The sequence below is a fragment of the Phaenicophaeus curvirostris genome, chromosome 16, assembly GCF_032191515.1.
Source record: "Phaenicophaeus curvirostris isolate KB17595 chromosome 16, BPBGC_Pcur_1.0, whole genome shotgun sequence".
In the NCBI taxonomy this organism is placed as follows: Eukaryota; Metazoa; Chordata; class Aves; order Cuculiformes; family Cuculidae; genus Phaenicophaeus; species Phaenicophaeus curvirostris.
In genome coordinates this window covers 16,897,280-16,909,541 of record NC_091407.1, presented here as the reverse complement: position 1 = coordinate 16,909,541, position 12,262 = coordinate 16,897,280, and the positions used below count along the sequence as shown (strand labels likewise).

General features: G+C 57.5%; 2 protein-coding genes across 2 annotated transcripts in view; both read left to right on the top strand.

Annotated features, from left to right (window-relative positions):
- CFAP70 (cilia and flagella associated protein 70) overlaps positions 1-7,216 on the top strand; it is a 31,625-nt gene extending 24,409 nt beyond the window's left edge. Inside the window, exons 21-28 of the mRNA XM_069870095.1 lie at positions 685-783; positions 1,564-1,652; positions 2,911-3,063; positions 3,741-3,902; positions 4,503-4,592; positions 5,484-5,585; positions 5,980-6,027; positions 6,333-7,216. Of these exons, the coding sequence (XP_069726196.1) occupies positions 685-783; positions 1,564-1,652; positions 2,911-3,063; positions 3,741-3,902; positions 4,503-4,592; positions 5,484-5,585; positions 5,980-6,027; positions 6,333-6,413 (824 nt within the window). The 3' untranslated portion in view covers positions 6,414-7,216. The remainder of the gene's footprint in view (positions 1-684; positions 784-1,563; positions 1,653-2,910; positions 3,064-3,740; positions 3,903-4,502; positions 4,593-5,483; positions 5,586-5,979; positions 6,028-6,332) is intronic.
- Positions 7,217-7,456: 240 nt separating this feature from the next.
- Positions 7,457-12,262, top strand: part of WDR90 (WD repeat domain 90) — a 44,692-nt gene continuing 39,886 nt past the window's right edge. Inside the window, exons 1-5 of the mRNA XM_069870029.1 lie at positions 7,457-7,490; positions 9,410-9,501; positions 9,585-9,761; positions 10,054-10,192; positions 10,634-10,804. Coding sequence (XP_069726130.1) covers positions 7,481-7,490; positions 9,410-9,501; positions 9,585-9,761; positions 10,054-10,192; positions 10,634-10,804 — 589 coding nt within the window. The 5' untranslated portion in view covers positions 7,457-7,480. The remainder of the gene's footprint in view (positions 7,491-9,409; positions 9,502-9,584; positions 9,762-10,053; positions 10,193-10,633; positions 10,805-12,262) is intronic.

Sequence of the window (12,262 nt, the reverse complement as noted above, 5' to 3'; positions counted from 1 at the left end):
TCATAGAATCATGGAATAGTTTGGGTTGGAAGGGACCTCAAAGCCCATCCAATCCCACCCCCTGCCACGGGCAATGACACCTCCCACTGGATCAGGGGCTCCAAGCCCCCATCCAGCCTGGCCTTGAACACCTCCAGGGATGGGGCAGCCACCACTGCTCTGGGCAACCTGGGCCAGGGCCTCCCCACCCTCACAGCAAAACATTTCTCCCTAAGATCTCATCTTAATCTCCCCTCTCGCAGCTTAAAACTGCCCCCCTCATCCTATCCCTGCCTTCCCTGATCCAGAGCCACTCCCCAGCATTCCTGGAGCCCCTTTCAGTACTGGGACTTTCTGTCCCAAATCTTTGGCCAGGCTGCAGGAAAAGCTGACTAGCTTTATTTTTAACATTATTCCCACTCCATGAAAAGTGCTTCAGGTGCACAGGCCTTTCTTTGCCTCTTCTGATTATGTGAGAAAGGGTATTGCCTCATTTACACCCATTTCTCTCTTCATGTGGTGATCTTGGACTCAAAACCCCCTGACCCAGTTATTGCCTCCTGCAAAGAAATTTCTTCCCAGTTTTGAAGTTCTGCCTCATCTTTTATATCTTCACTCTTTCCCATTTCTGTAGAATTGTGCCCCAAACTGGGCAGCTCATGGCGAACTCTTTGCACCTAATTGTTGTTGGGGGTTTCATTCCAGAGAGGGTTCTAGATGGCTCTGCTGACAAAGTGCCAGAGGCGGTGAAGCCTTCCCAGGTCTCCGTGGTGCCCCAGGAAGAGGCAGACGCAGCCCCGAAAGGTGAGCAGATAAGGACCTGGCGTAAGGGAGAGCCCAGTGCTGGGAGATGCCCTCAGGTGTTCCATGGGGAGGGAAGTCACTGAGACCACTGAGTTGTGGCCATCCTGATGCCAAGGCAAGACATAAAGGTTTGTTCTCTCTTCCTAGCCAGGGAATGTCCCAGCAAAGCAGGTCCATCCCAATTTTCAGATGAGCACATCTCTCTCCCTCCATGTCACCACACCCAGCAGCCTTCGTTGACTGCTCAGATGTGTCCCTCATGAGGTGCCAGCGCTTAAACTGTCCATACTGATCTCCTCTGGTCATGTGTTGTGTCATCTGGCTTCCCTGCAGCTCCACTCTGCAACGAGTGGCAAAGAGATGGCAGTGCTGGGGGCTTCAGGCCCTGCTGGGTTTGGTTTGAGGCAGCAGAGGCCTCACTGTAGTTAACTCTGATGAGCTACAACCATAAAGTCCTACCTTTTCTCCCTCTGGGGAGAATTAGAAAAGGGAAATTAGTGGGTCAAGAGTATTGTTCTTTTTCCCACCTCTCGTGAGACTGAAGACTTTCAATAGAATAGTTTGGGTTGGAAGGGACCTTAAAGATCATCCAGCTCCAACCCAACTGTGATGGGCAGGGACACCTCCTGAGCTACTTTCTGCTTCAGCCTCCCCTGCCACCTCCTGGGTTTCACACCATGTTGCTGGGGTTCCTCTGTAACACCAGGAGCTCAGCTCCTGCTTCTTGCTTCAGAAATAAAAAGCTGACTTCGGGACTGATGGAGACACATTTTCTTGCAGCACCATCCCCTGGTTCTGGGCTTACCCAGCCGCCCTGCACAATCTTCATGAAGACAGTGGAATTCCTGATGAGAGTCAATGCCATCCAGGTTACCTAATTGTGGAATGGAGGAGCGGGAAGGGAGGTTTGGTCTCCTTCACTGGGTTATGACCAAAGAGCTTGAGGCAAGCTCCAGCAAGCTTTATTCTTGGCCTCAGAAAACAAGTTGTGGCTATGCCAGAAGGGAGCAAAACCACCACTGCCTAGAAATAGAAAAGGAAGAGTGTTCAGACCGAAATGTTGGTTGGGGACACAGTTGTCTCGTGTAGGCATGGTTCTTGGGGTGCCTCAGCTCAGTCCTGCTTGCTATAGAGGCAACAGCCAAGTCAGAGATGGTGCAGGTGTGCTCTTCTCTGTACATTCAGAGATGTTTGGCCCACTTCTGTTCAGTGTTTTAATGATCTGGATGAATGGATTGAGTAAGTCTGTGGATGATACTAAGTTGGGAGGAGCTTGAGGGCAGGAAGGCTCCATAGAAAGATCTGGACAGGCTGGATCCACGTGCTGAGGCAAACAGGAGGGGGTTCAACAAGGCCAAGTGCCGGGTCCTGTCCTTGGGTCACAACAACCCCATGCAGGGGTTTAGGCTGGAGAAGAGGAGGCTGAGGGGAGACCTCATTGCTCTCTACAACTGCCTGAAAGGAAGTTGGAGCAAGGTGGGTACTGGGCTCTGCTCACAACCAACAAGTGATGGGGTGAGAGGAAATGACCTCAGGTTGTGCCAGGGGAGGTTTAGATTGGGTATGAGGAGCAATTCCTTCATGGAAAGATTTCTCAGGCCCTGGCAGAGGCTGCCGAGAGGGGTGGTGGAGTCCCCATCCCTGGAGGGATTTAACAGATGGGCAGATGAGGTGCTGAGGGAGCTGGTTCAGTGGTGGACAGGAATGGTTGGACTTGATGATCTTAAAGGTCTTTTCCAACCAAACGATTCTATGATTCCAAGATGCATTATTGTGATGCTTCCAAGGTGCCAGGACTCCTTTCTTGTTTCAGACGCTTGTGTATGTCAGAGTAAATTTTGTGTCACTTTTGGAATGTCCCTGTCCCACACAGTTGTCTCTGTGGTATCTCTGACTGCCACGTTATGTCACCTGCATTATGTTACATGGCAGAAAGAACTGCTTGATACACAACAGAACTCGAAGGAAGGGAGGTACATATTCAAAGGAGCAGGGGAAAAAAGTCTCCTGTGGTTTTCTGTTCATGGAAGTCAAGTAGGCACGAGTCACTCCTCCTGCTGTGTCCTTCTGGAGGTGCCTGTGGTTTGCCGGCTCTCCTAACCGTGCCGATGTTCTGTTGCTCCGCAGTTTGTTCGCATGGCCCTTGCCCACGAGCTGTTGAATCTTCAGGGAGGTCCCTCCTGCGCGTACTACCTGGTGCTGGCCCAGACTCACTTGCTGAAGGAAGATCTTTCCAAATGCGATGAATGTCTCTGCGAGGCCATGAAGATTGACTACATGGTAATTCCGTGTGCGTTCCCGGGGTGCAGAGCCTGAAACCAGACACTGGCCAAACACCGCAACAGTCCCCGCCTGTGAACCTGCAGCCCGTGCTTCATTTCCACTTGAGCAATGTTAGTCTGGAGTAATTTCTGCAGGGGAGGGCAATCATAGCTGCTGAACCCCATCAGGTTGTGGCTCATCAGACCCTCCTCATTACCCCACTTACTACTTCCCTTCTGTCATCTCCTGCGCAGACAGGCGGAATTTCTGAGCACAGGCTCCTCTGTCTCTGCAGCGTCTGCCTTTCTTTTCCCTTTGAACGTGTATATCCTGATCTTCTTTCCCTCTGTGGGTGAGTCAGGCTCTATTTCATGAGAAACAAGGCTACTGTTCAGCAGAGAAGGAAGGTGGCTTTGGGGAGCCAGGTTGAGTGGAAGGCGGAGAGGGCGGTGAAGCTGCTATCTCCAAGTGCTGTTTGTGTGTTTGTGATACCAGACCAGGACACTGCAGGGAAAAGCTGGAGCAGGCTGGTGTTCTGCAGGCAGCTCACTGACTTGATTCATACTCCATGCATTAAATCTGCCCTGCTGTAAGCAAACCCTAGCCAGCTCTTCCCTGCCAGGGGTCCCTGCCCCTCTCCCAGGTCTCCTTCCTGTCCCCCAGCCCACAGCTCACTCCTGGGTTTGTGTGCGCAGAATCCAAATGTGTGGGCTCAGAAAGGGCACCTGTGCTACCTGCAGAAGGACTTTGGCAAGGCAAAAGAGTGCTACGAGCGAACCATCAGCTTTGTGGAAGATGCTGCAGACATTCACTTTGTCTGCCTGCGCCTGGGCTCCATCTACCTGGAAGAGAAAGAGGTGAGGAGCCAGTGGGAGTGGAAGAAGAAAATTTTACACAAAGTAGTAGATTCCAGGCCCCAGGTACCATTATTTGTAGCTATAGCCAAGCTCTCACAACACAACAAAACCTTGGGAGCATTCAACTCCTTGGAGCATGGACCTACTCTGTTCCTTTGCGCCAGGCTCAGCTGCAACATCTTGGGGTGCTGCTGAGCTGTCCCCATCATCCTAGCAATGAGGTGGTGACATTTACCTGCCAGCATAGAGCCACCGCGCTGGGGACAGAGAGGGAGGCGTGCATCCCCTCTGGCAGCGGTGGGGATGGTGGGTGTCTAAGCCCCACCAGAGATGGGATGTTTCTTCACGATGCTGTCCAGGGAAGCTGTGGCTGCCCCGTCGCTGGAGGTGTCCAAGGCCAGGTTGGATGGGGCTTGGAGCCCCTGATCCAGTGGGAGGTGTCCCTGCCCATCGCAAGGGGGTTGGATCTGGATGACCTTTAAGGTCCCTTCCAACCCAAACTATTCTATGTTCTGTTTGGTAAAGAGCTGAGGAGGGGGTGCTCTCTGTGGAGTGATGTGTTTGCTGCAGAGAGAAACACAATCCTCTCTCTCCTGGCAGTACGGCCGGGCAAAGCAGGCCTACCTGCTCGCCTGCAAGAACTCTGCGTCCTGTCTCACCTGGCTGGGGGTGGGAATCGCCTGCTACAGGGTAAGTGCAGTTTCCTTCAAGTCATCTGCACTTTAATTGTCTCTGTGTCATGGGATGCAGGGCTTGCTTTTGCATGATCCCTTTTAATAAAGTTAAGTTAGCTGCCTGTGAAACCAATGCTCCTCAAGGCCATCGTGTACTGGCTGCTGTGACTGGCCTAGCATGGCACCGCGGGCTGCTCGTACAGGGGATGTCAGGAGACTGTCACCCTCCTCAGCTGCTCTGGGAGCAGCAATCCTTCCCCAGGATGTCATGACTAGCAGAGCCCCTGGGCTTTGCTTGGAATGCCTGCCTGCATGTGGCCTGCGTGTCACCAGGGAGGAACCAAGCAGAATGTCAGCAGAGAGGAATCTGGGTCCCCAAGGGAATCCAGCACCTCTCAAGGACTGCTAAAGTCACCCAGCCACCAGCAGCACAGTATCTCCCAGAGGAACACCCTGCAAGGTTCTCCCAGGGGTGTTTGGCTGAAGAACACGAATGGAGGAACTTGAAATATCTTTGTTTCCCCCTTGGCCAAACATAAGAGTCAGGGGAGGCTGCGGACTCAAGCTGGATGCAGCCCACTGGGAGCCACCACACAGTGGGAATAGGGATCAGGAGCCAAGTTCTCTGTCCTTGGTTTCCAAAGGTGAAGGTGTTTGTGCTGTTTTCCTTACAGCTGGGGGCTGGGAGTCAGCAGCAAGAGGCTCATCCTCCAGACTGGCTACTGGCATAGAGCACAGCTGCTTGTCTCTGCCCTCAATCCCTTCCCTGCATGCCTGATGGGGAAATCCAGCTGGATGCCTTCTTGCACCAATTCCTTTGGCTGTCAGAGCAGATGCCTGTTGGGCCCTGAAGCCCTTTCTGCCTGCTCTTTGCCTTTGTTCAACTCTTCCCTTTTTTTCTTTCAAGCTGGAAGAGATGGTGGAAGCAGAGGATGCTTTCTCTGAAGCCAACACCCTCAATAACACCAACGCTGAAGTGTGGGGATACCTCGCCCTCGTCTGCCTCCACGTGAGTGCAGCCTGATCCAGCAGGGGGTTTGTCCACATCAGGAGCCTGAAGAGCACCTTGTAGATCTTGGTGGCAAAAATGGTTTGGGGACTGTGCTTGGGTGACTGCCTGTGGTCACCAGGGCACATCCTTCGTGCTGAGCTCCCTTACAGTGTGTGATTCCACCGAGAGCATGGGCTTGTGTTACAGGATTTGAACAGGTTGCCCAGAGCAGTGGTGGCTGCCCCATCCCTGGAGGTGTTCAAGGCCAGGTTGGATGGGGCTTGGAGCCCCTGATCCAGTGGGAGGTGTCCCTGCCCATGGCAGGGGGTGGAACTGGATGGGCTTTGAGGTCCCTTCCAACCCAAACCATTCTATGATTTTCTCACTGGCTGCTCTGCTGTGGTTTCTGCAGGGTGGACGGGAGCTGGAGGCAGAGCAGTGCTACAAATACGCTCTCAAGGTGAGTGTCCCTGCTCCGCTGCGGGGCTGGCAGGGCAGCGTGTGGGCTGGAAGCCCGAGTGGGAATAAAACTGGCCCCAAGTGCTCCCACAGCACAGAGCACTCGCCCTTTAACCTGCAAGTTTAGTGTCAAGACGTGGCACAGAAAATAAGGCAAAGCTTTGGGAAAAGCTGCCCTTCCTGAGTCCCAGCCCTCCTGCCAGACCAGCAGAGCGAGGGAATGGCCATTCTGTGTCCTGGGAATCCCGCGGGGACTGGGGGAACATGCTGGGGGACTCGGCTGACCCCTTCTCTCCTTTGCCACAGCTGGGCCTGAGCAAGGACGCACTGCTGCAGGAGATCCGTGCCACACAGCGCCGGCTGGGCTTCGGGGACCCGGGTCTCTGAGTCCCCATTACCCCTGTCCGCCTCGTTCCCCCAGCCCCGGTGTCGACCAAGTGCCTCTGTTAACCCCGAGCCGCCAGCTCTGGTGCCCCTTCTGTTATCCCTATTCCCCCCAGCCCCAATGTTCCCCCGTTTTCACCAAGCCCCCAGCCCCGGTGCTGCCCCCATGTCCCTCTGTTACCCCCAAGGTCACAGCCCCATGTCCCCCCATTATCCCCATTTACCCCAGCCCCGGTGTGTCCCCCATGTCCTCCCATTATCCTCATTTCCTCCAAGCCCTCAGCCACGGTGCTGCCCCTCCGTTACCCCCAGGGTCACAGCCCTGGTGTCACCCCCATTACCCCCATGTCTCCCCCCATTATCCCCATTCCCCCCCAGCCCCGGTATCCCCCCCGTGTCCCTCTGTTTCTCCCAAACCCCCAGTCCCGGTGTCATCACCGTTACCCCCATGTGCCCTCATTTCCCCCCATCCCCGGTGTCACCCCTACGTCCCCCCCGTTCCCCCTTAGCTCCCGTGTCCCCACATCCCCCCCTTTCCCCATAGTCCTGGTATCCTCCCGTTATCCCTATTGCCCCCCAGCCCCAGTGTCGCACCCTGTCCCTTCATTACTTCTCGTTCCCCCAGCCCTGCTTTCCCCCGTTACCTCCATGTCCCCCCGTTACCCCCACTCCCCGCTAGCTCCGGTGTCGCCCCCACCGCGTCCCCCCGTTATCGCCGTTTCCCCCAGCCCCGGTGTCGCCCCCGTGTCCCTCCGTTAAGCTCACAGCCCCGGTGTCCACCCCGTTATCCCCGCTCCCCTATAAACTCTGGCCGCTCGGTGCCGCCTCCGCCGCGCTCGCAGAGGCGGGAAGGGGGGCGGTAGGACCCGGGGCAGCCCGGGGGCGGGGCCTGGGGCGGGGCGGGGGGCGGTAAGACCCCGGGCAGCCGGGGGCGGGATGGGGGCGGTAGGACCCGGGGCAGCCCTGGGAGGCGGGGCCGCGAGTCACGTGGTCGCGAGTCACGTGGCCGCGTGCGGCGTGCGCCGATTGGTCGGCGGCCGCGCGGGACGGTTGAGTCGGGGGCGCGCGCCATGGCGGCAGGTGGGGAGGTGGATAATGGGGGCGCGGCGGAGATGGGGCTCGGGGAGAACGGGGGTGACGGAGTGATGGGGGTGGCACCGGGGCTGGGGGCTCGGGGAGAACGGGGGCGTGGGAGTAACGGGGTTGACACCAGGGCTGGAGGCTCGGGGCAGGCAACTACCGGGGTCATCACAGGGACCAGAAGGCCTTGGGCCTTGGAGTGAGAGGATAGCGCGGGGGGGGGGAACTTGGGTCACGACAGGCAGGGGACGTGGGGGTAACGGGGGCGACACCAGAGCCGGAGGGGGCTTAGGGGGCAGCCCGGGGGCTGGGGGGCTCGGGATGTGGAGATACCGGGGGGGTTGAGTCGTGGAGGGTTTGGGACAACAAAGGTAACGGGAGTGACACTGGAGATGGGGGCTCTGGGGTAAGGGGGGCTGCACCGGAGATGGGGGGCACTGGGGTAAGGGGGGCTGCACCGGAGATGGGGGACACTGGGGTAAGGGGGGCTGCACCGGAGATGGGGGCACTGGGGTAAGGGGGGCTGCACCGGAGATGGGGGGCATTGGGATAAGGGGGCGGCACCGGAGATGGGGGGCACTGGGGTAAGGGGGGCTGCACTGGAATAAGGGGGGCTGCACTGGAGATGGGGGGCACTGGGGTAAGGGGGGCTGCACCGGAGATGGGGGGCACTGGGGTAAGGGGGGCGACACCGGAGATGGGGAGCATTGGGATAAGGGCGGCGGCACTGGGGTAAGGGGGGCTGCACCGGAGATGGGGGGCACTGGGGTAAGGGGGGTGGCACCGGAGATGGGGGACACTGGGATAAGGGGGCGGCACTGGAGACGGGGACACTGGGGTAAGGGGGGCGACACCGGAGATGGGGGGCACTGGGGTAAGGGGGGCGGCACCAGAGATAGGGGGCTTGGGGTGCGGAGGAAATGGGGTAAGATGGGGTTAATGGGGGCCGGGGGCTCAGGGCATGGAGATGCGGAGGGGACATGGGGAGAACGGGGTACTGGAGGAACAGCAGGATAACGGGGGTGACACCGGGGCTGAGGTCACAGGGATAATGGGGATGCCAGGGGCAGTATAGGGGCTGGGAGGACTCGGAGCACGGTGGGATTGGGACATCGGGGTAACAGGAGCGACACTGGGGATGGGGTGTTGGGGCACGGAGGTACGGGGCGCACCACAAGGACTGGGAGGACTCAGAGCACGGAGGCACGAGGGGGTTCTCAGAGGTAATGGGAGCGACACCAGGGCTGGGAGGCTCAGGGCACGGAGGTACCAGGGCTGCAGGGGGGGCTCAGGGCACAGAGTTACTAGGGATGTCATCAGAGGGGCTCAGAGATGGGGGTCACCAGGCTCAGAGCATGGAGGTACCAGAGCTGGGGCCAGAAAGCCTCAGAGCATGGAGATACCGGGGCACTTGAGGGTAGAGGGGCAACACCGGGGCTCGGGGGCTTGGGGTATGGAGGGGCCAGGGCTTTCACTGGGGCTGGTGCGGGGCTCGGAGCACAGAGTTACCGGGGATATGGCTGGGGTGGGAGAGCTTGGAGCGTGGGGGGAGCATGTCCGTCATGGGGCTCAACACCAGGGCTGGGGGTGCTTGAGGCACAGAGGTAACAGGGCCTTCACCAGGGCTGGTCGGGGGCTCGGAGCATGGAGATAGTGGGGGCATCATCGGGGGTGGAGGGGCTTGGAGATGGGGGTCACGGGGCTGGCAGCTGGTGCTTGGGGTATGGAGGTACCTGGGGCATCACCGGGCTCGGGGCGTGAGGACAGCACCGGGGCTGAGGGGACTCAGAACGTGGCAACAAGGGAGTGGCAACAGGGCAAGGGAGCTTGGGACACGGGGGTGTCACTGTGGTCCCCAGGGGGGACCAGGGGACATCGAGGCGGGGGTACCACCCCCTCACCAGCCCTGGTACCGGCAGCCTGGCAGCGCCCCTACCTGAACGTCTTCAAGCACTTCCGTGTGGAGGAGTGGAAGCGCTCTGCCAGGGACGGGGACGTGGCTGCCCTCACGGTAACCCCGGCATCGCGGGGAGGGGGGCATCAGCCACGGGTGGGCAGTGCTGACTCCACCACCCCTTTCCGTGCTTTTGGAAGGATGCGAGGCTGAAGGGAACCGTCTACCGGATCCGGGGCTCCCTTCCTGCCAGCAGCTACCTGCAGCTGCCCCGGACGGGGACGCAGTCACTGGGGCTGGTGGGGCGCTACCTCTACGTGCTCTTCAAGCCCATACCCCACAAGCACTTCGTGGTCCACCTGGATGTCGCCACCGAGGTACGTGATGTGGAGCAGCCTTGTGACATGAAGCAGCCTTGTTAAGCCGCCATCATTAGCATCACGGGCTGATTGAAGGACCAGGAGGTGGCGGTGTGGTCTGCACGTGAGAGTTCGGAACTTGGCTGGTCTTGGATGCTGCTGGTGGATTTACTGGTGCTGGTGAATGTTTCCATCCTTGTGGCATCTCTGCTGGGGACAGGGGACACAGCCACATGCCTTCTCCTCTTCAGCATTTCCCTGCCAAAGCCACCAGGGTGACTAAAGCTCTGTGTGTGTTTTGTCTGCTCAGGAAAACCAGGTGGTTCGCATCTCTTTCTCCAACCTCTTTAAGGAGTTCAAATCCACAGCCACCTGGCTGCAGTTCCCCTTTGTCTGCAGAGCTGCTGAGGGCTCGGTGGGTGACCGCACGGCCAAGACGTCCAAGCGTGGTGAGAAGCGTGCGTGGAGCTGTTTGGGGTGCAGTCAGGACTGGGTTCACACATCAGCTCTGAAATAAAGGGTTAGGAAATGAATTGACTTCAGAAGTTGACTTGATGTGTTCGAGAAGGGTGAGGAGTGGTGGTCCTGAGCAGCCTCAGCAGAGGAAGGGTTGGACCTGTAGGTCCTGGAAGGGATGTCTCCCATCCCCGTTCTCCTGGGCAGTGGGGTGCAGGGTCAGGTTGTCTGGGGCTGCTTGTCTGTCCATCCCCACTCCTGTACTACACTATGAGGTGTGTTTTCCCATCTCCCATCTTGGCATAGATAAGCCAAGCTTGGCTGGAGTCTTGACTGGTAGATCTTGCGTCTTATTTTCTGCAGTGGTCCATGATCCAAGGCCTGTAGCATCTTTTCATATCTTCCCTTTTGCCACCTGCTGTTCTACCCCACAGATCTCATGGGAGCAGCCCCTGCTGACGTGCGCTGGACCTGCCTGGTGCTTGACCTCCACTCCATCCTCTCCCTCTACCTTAGCCGCCGTTACAGCCACCTGAAGGGTGTCAAGCTCTGCTCCAACCTGCTGGTGAAAACCCTCTGCACGAGTGACTTGGTGTTCATCCCAGGTGAGGAGCTGAAACCTCAAAGCGGCCTCTGGTTTCTGAACATGAGCTGACAGTGGCCCAGGTGGGTGAGAAGGCCACCAGCATCTTGGCTTGGATCAGCCCTGGGGTGGACAGCAGGAGCAGGGCAGGGATCGACCCCTGCACTCAGTGCTGGGGAGGCTGCACCTTGAAACCTGGTTCAGTTTTGGGTCCCTCACTCCAAGAAAGACCTTGAGGGGCTGGAGCACATCTAGAGAAGGGAATGGAGCTGGGGAAGGGTCTGGAGAACAGGGGTTGTGGGAGCGGCTGAGGGCCCTGGGGCTGTTTAGGCTGAGGGGAGACCTCATTGCTCTCTGCAGCTCCTGGAAAGGAGGTTGGAGCAAGGTGGATGCTGGGCTGTGCTCCCGAGCAACAAGGGATGGGATGAGAGGGCATGGCCGGGGGGGTTTAGATTGGATATTAGGAAATATTCCTTCATGGAAAGGGTTCTCAGGTGCTGGCAGAGGCTGCCCAGGGTGGTGGAGGAGTCCCTAGGGATACAAAAAACATGTGGCCGTGGCACTCAAGAACATGGTTTAGCTGGCATAGTGGGGTTGGGCTGATGTTTGGACTGGATGAGCTCAGAGGTCTTTTCCTGCTATAATGATTCTATGATTCTGTTGTGACTTCAGCCCAGCCTGGGGCGTTAGAGCTGCTTTTGCAGACAGATGCCAGCAGTGCAGCCCTGGCTCAGCACTGGGCTGCCCTCACTGCAGCAGTGTGATGCAAAAGGGGCGATGTTAAGCTTCCATGTGTGCTGGTGAATGCAAATCCCAGCCTCTGGAGGGAAGCCTCTAGTTTTCAGGCTGCAAATGTCAATGATAAAAGCAAAGTCAAACATCTTACCAAGATCAGAATACTTTTTCTCCAGGGGAAAAAACCTAAAAGTGTTACTAAGCCTCCCTTCTCCAAGGCCTCTGCTTTTATCTGCTGGAAGAGCCTGTGGGGTTTTTGTCTCGGAAATTGTCCAACCTACTTTTTTTATCCACCTTGCAGAGATATTTTGGTCAAACCTTTTGTTTCTGCCTTTCTTTTTGTGTGCTGGAGATCAGCCTGGCCCACTGGAGAGCATCAGTGGGGATGAAGTTCAGATGGTGCTTTCAGATTCCTGAAACTCATTATGACTTGAAGACTTTAATGAATCTTAGAGTTCTGGAGTGGTTTGGGTCGGAAGCGACCTCAAAGCCCAGCCAGTTCCACCCCCTGCCATGGGCAGGGACACCTCCCACTGGGTCCTGGGCTCTAAGCCTCATCCAACCTAGCCTTGAACACCTCCAGGGATGGGGCAGCCACCACTGCTCTGGGCAACCTGGGCCAAGGCCTCCCCACCCTCACAGAAAAACATTTCTTCCCAAGATCTTATCTCAATCTCCCCTCTTGCAGCTTCAAACTGTTCCCCTCGTCCTGTCCCTGCACTCCCTGATCAAGAGCCCCTCCCCA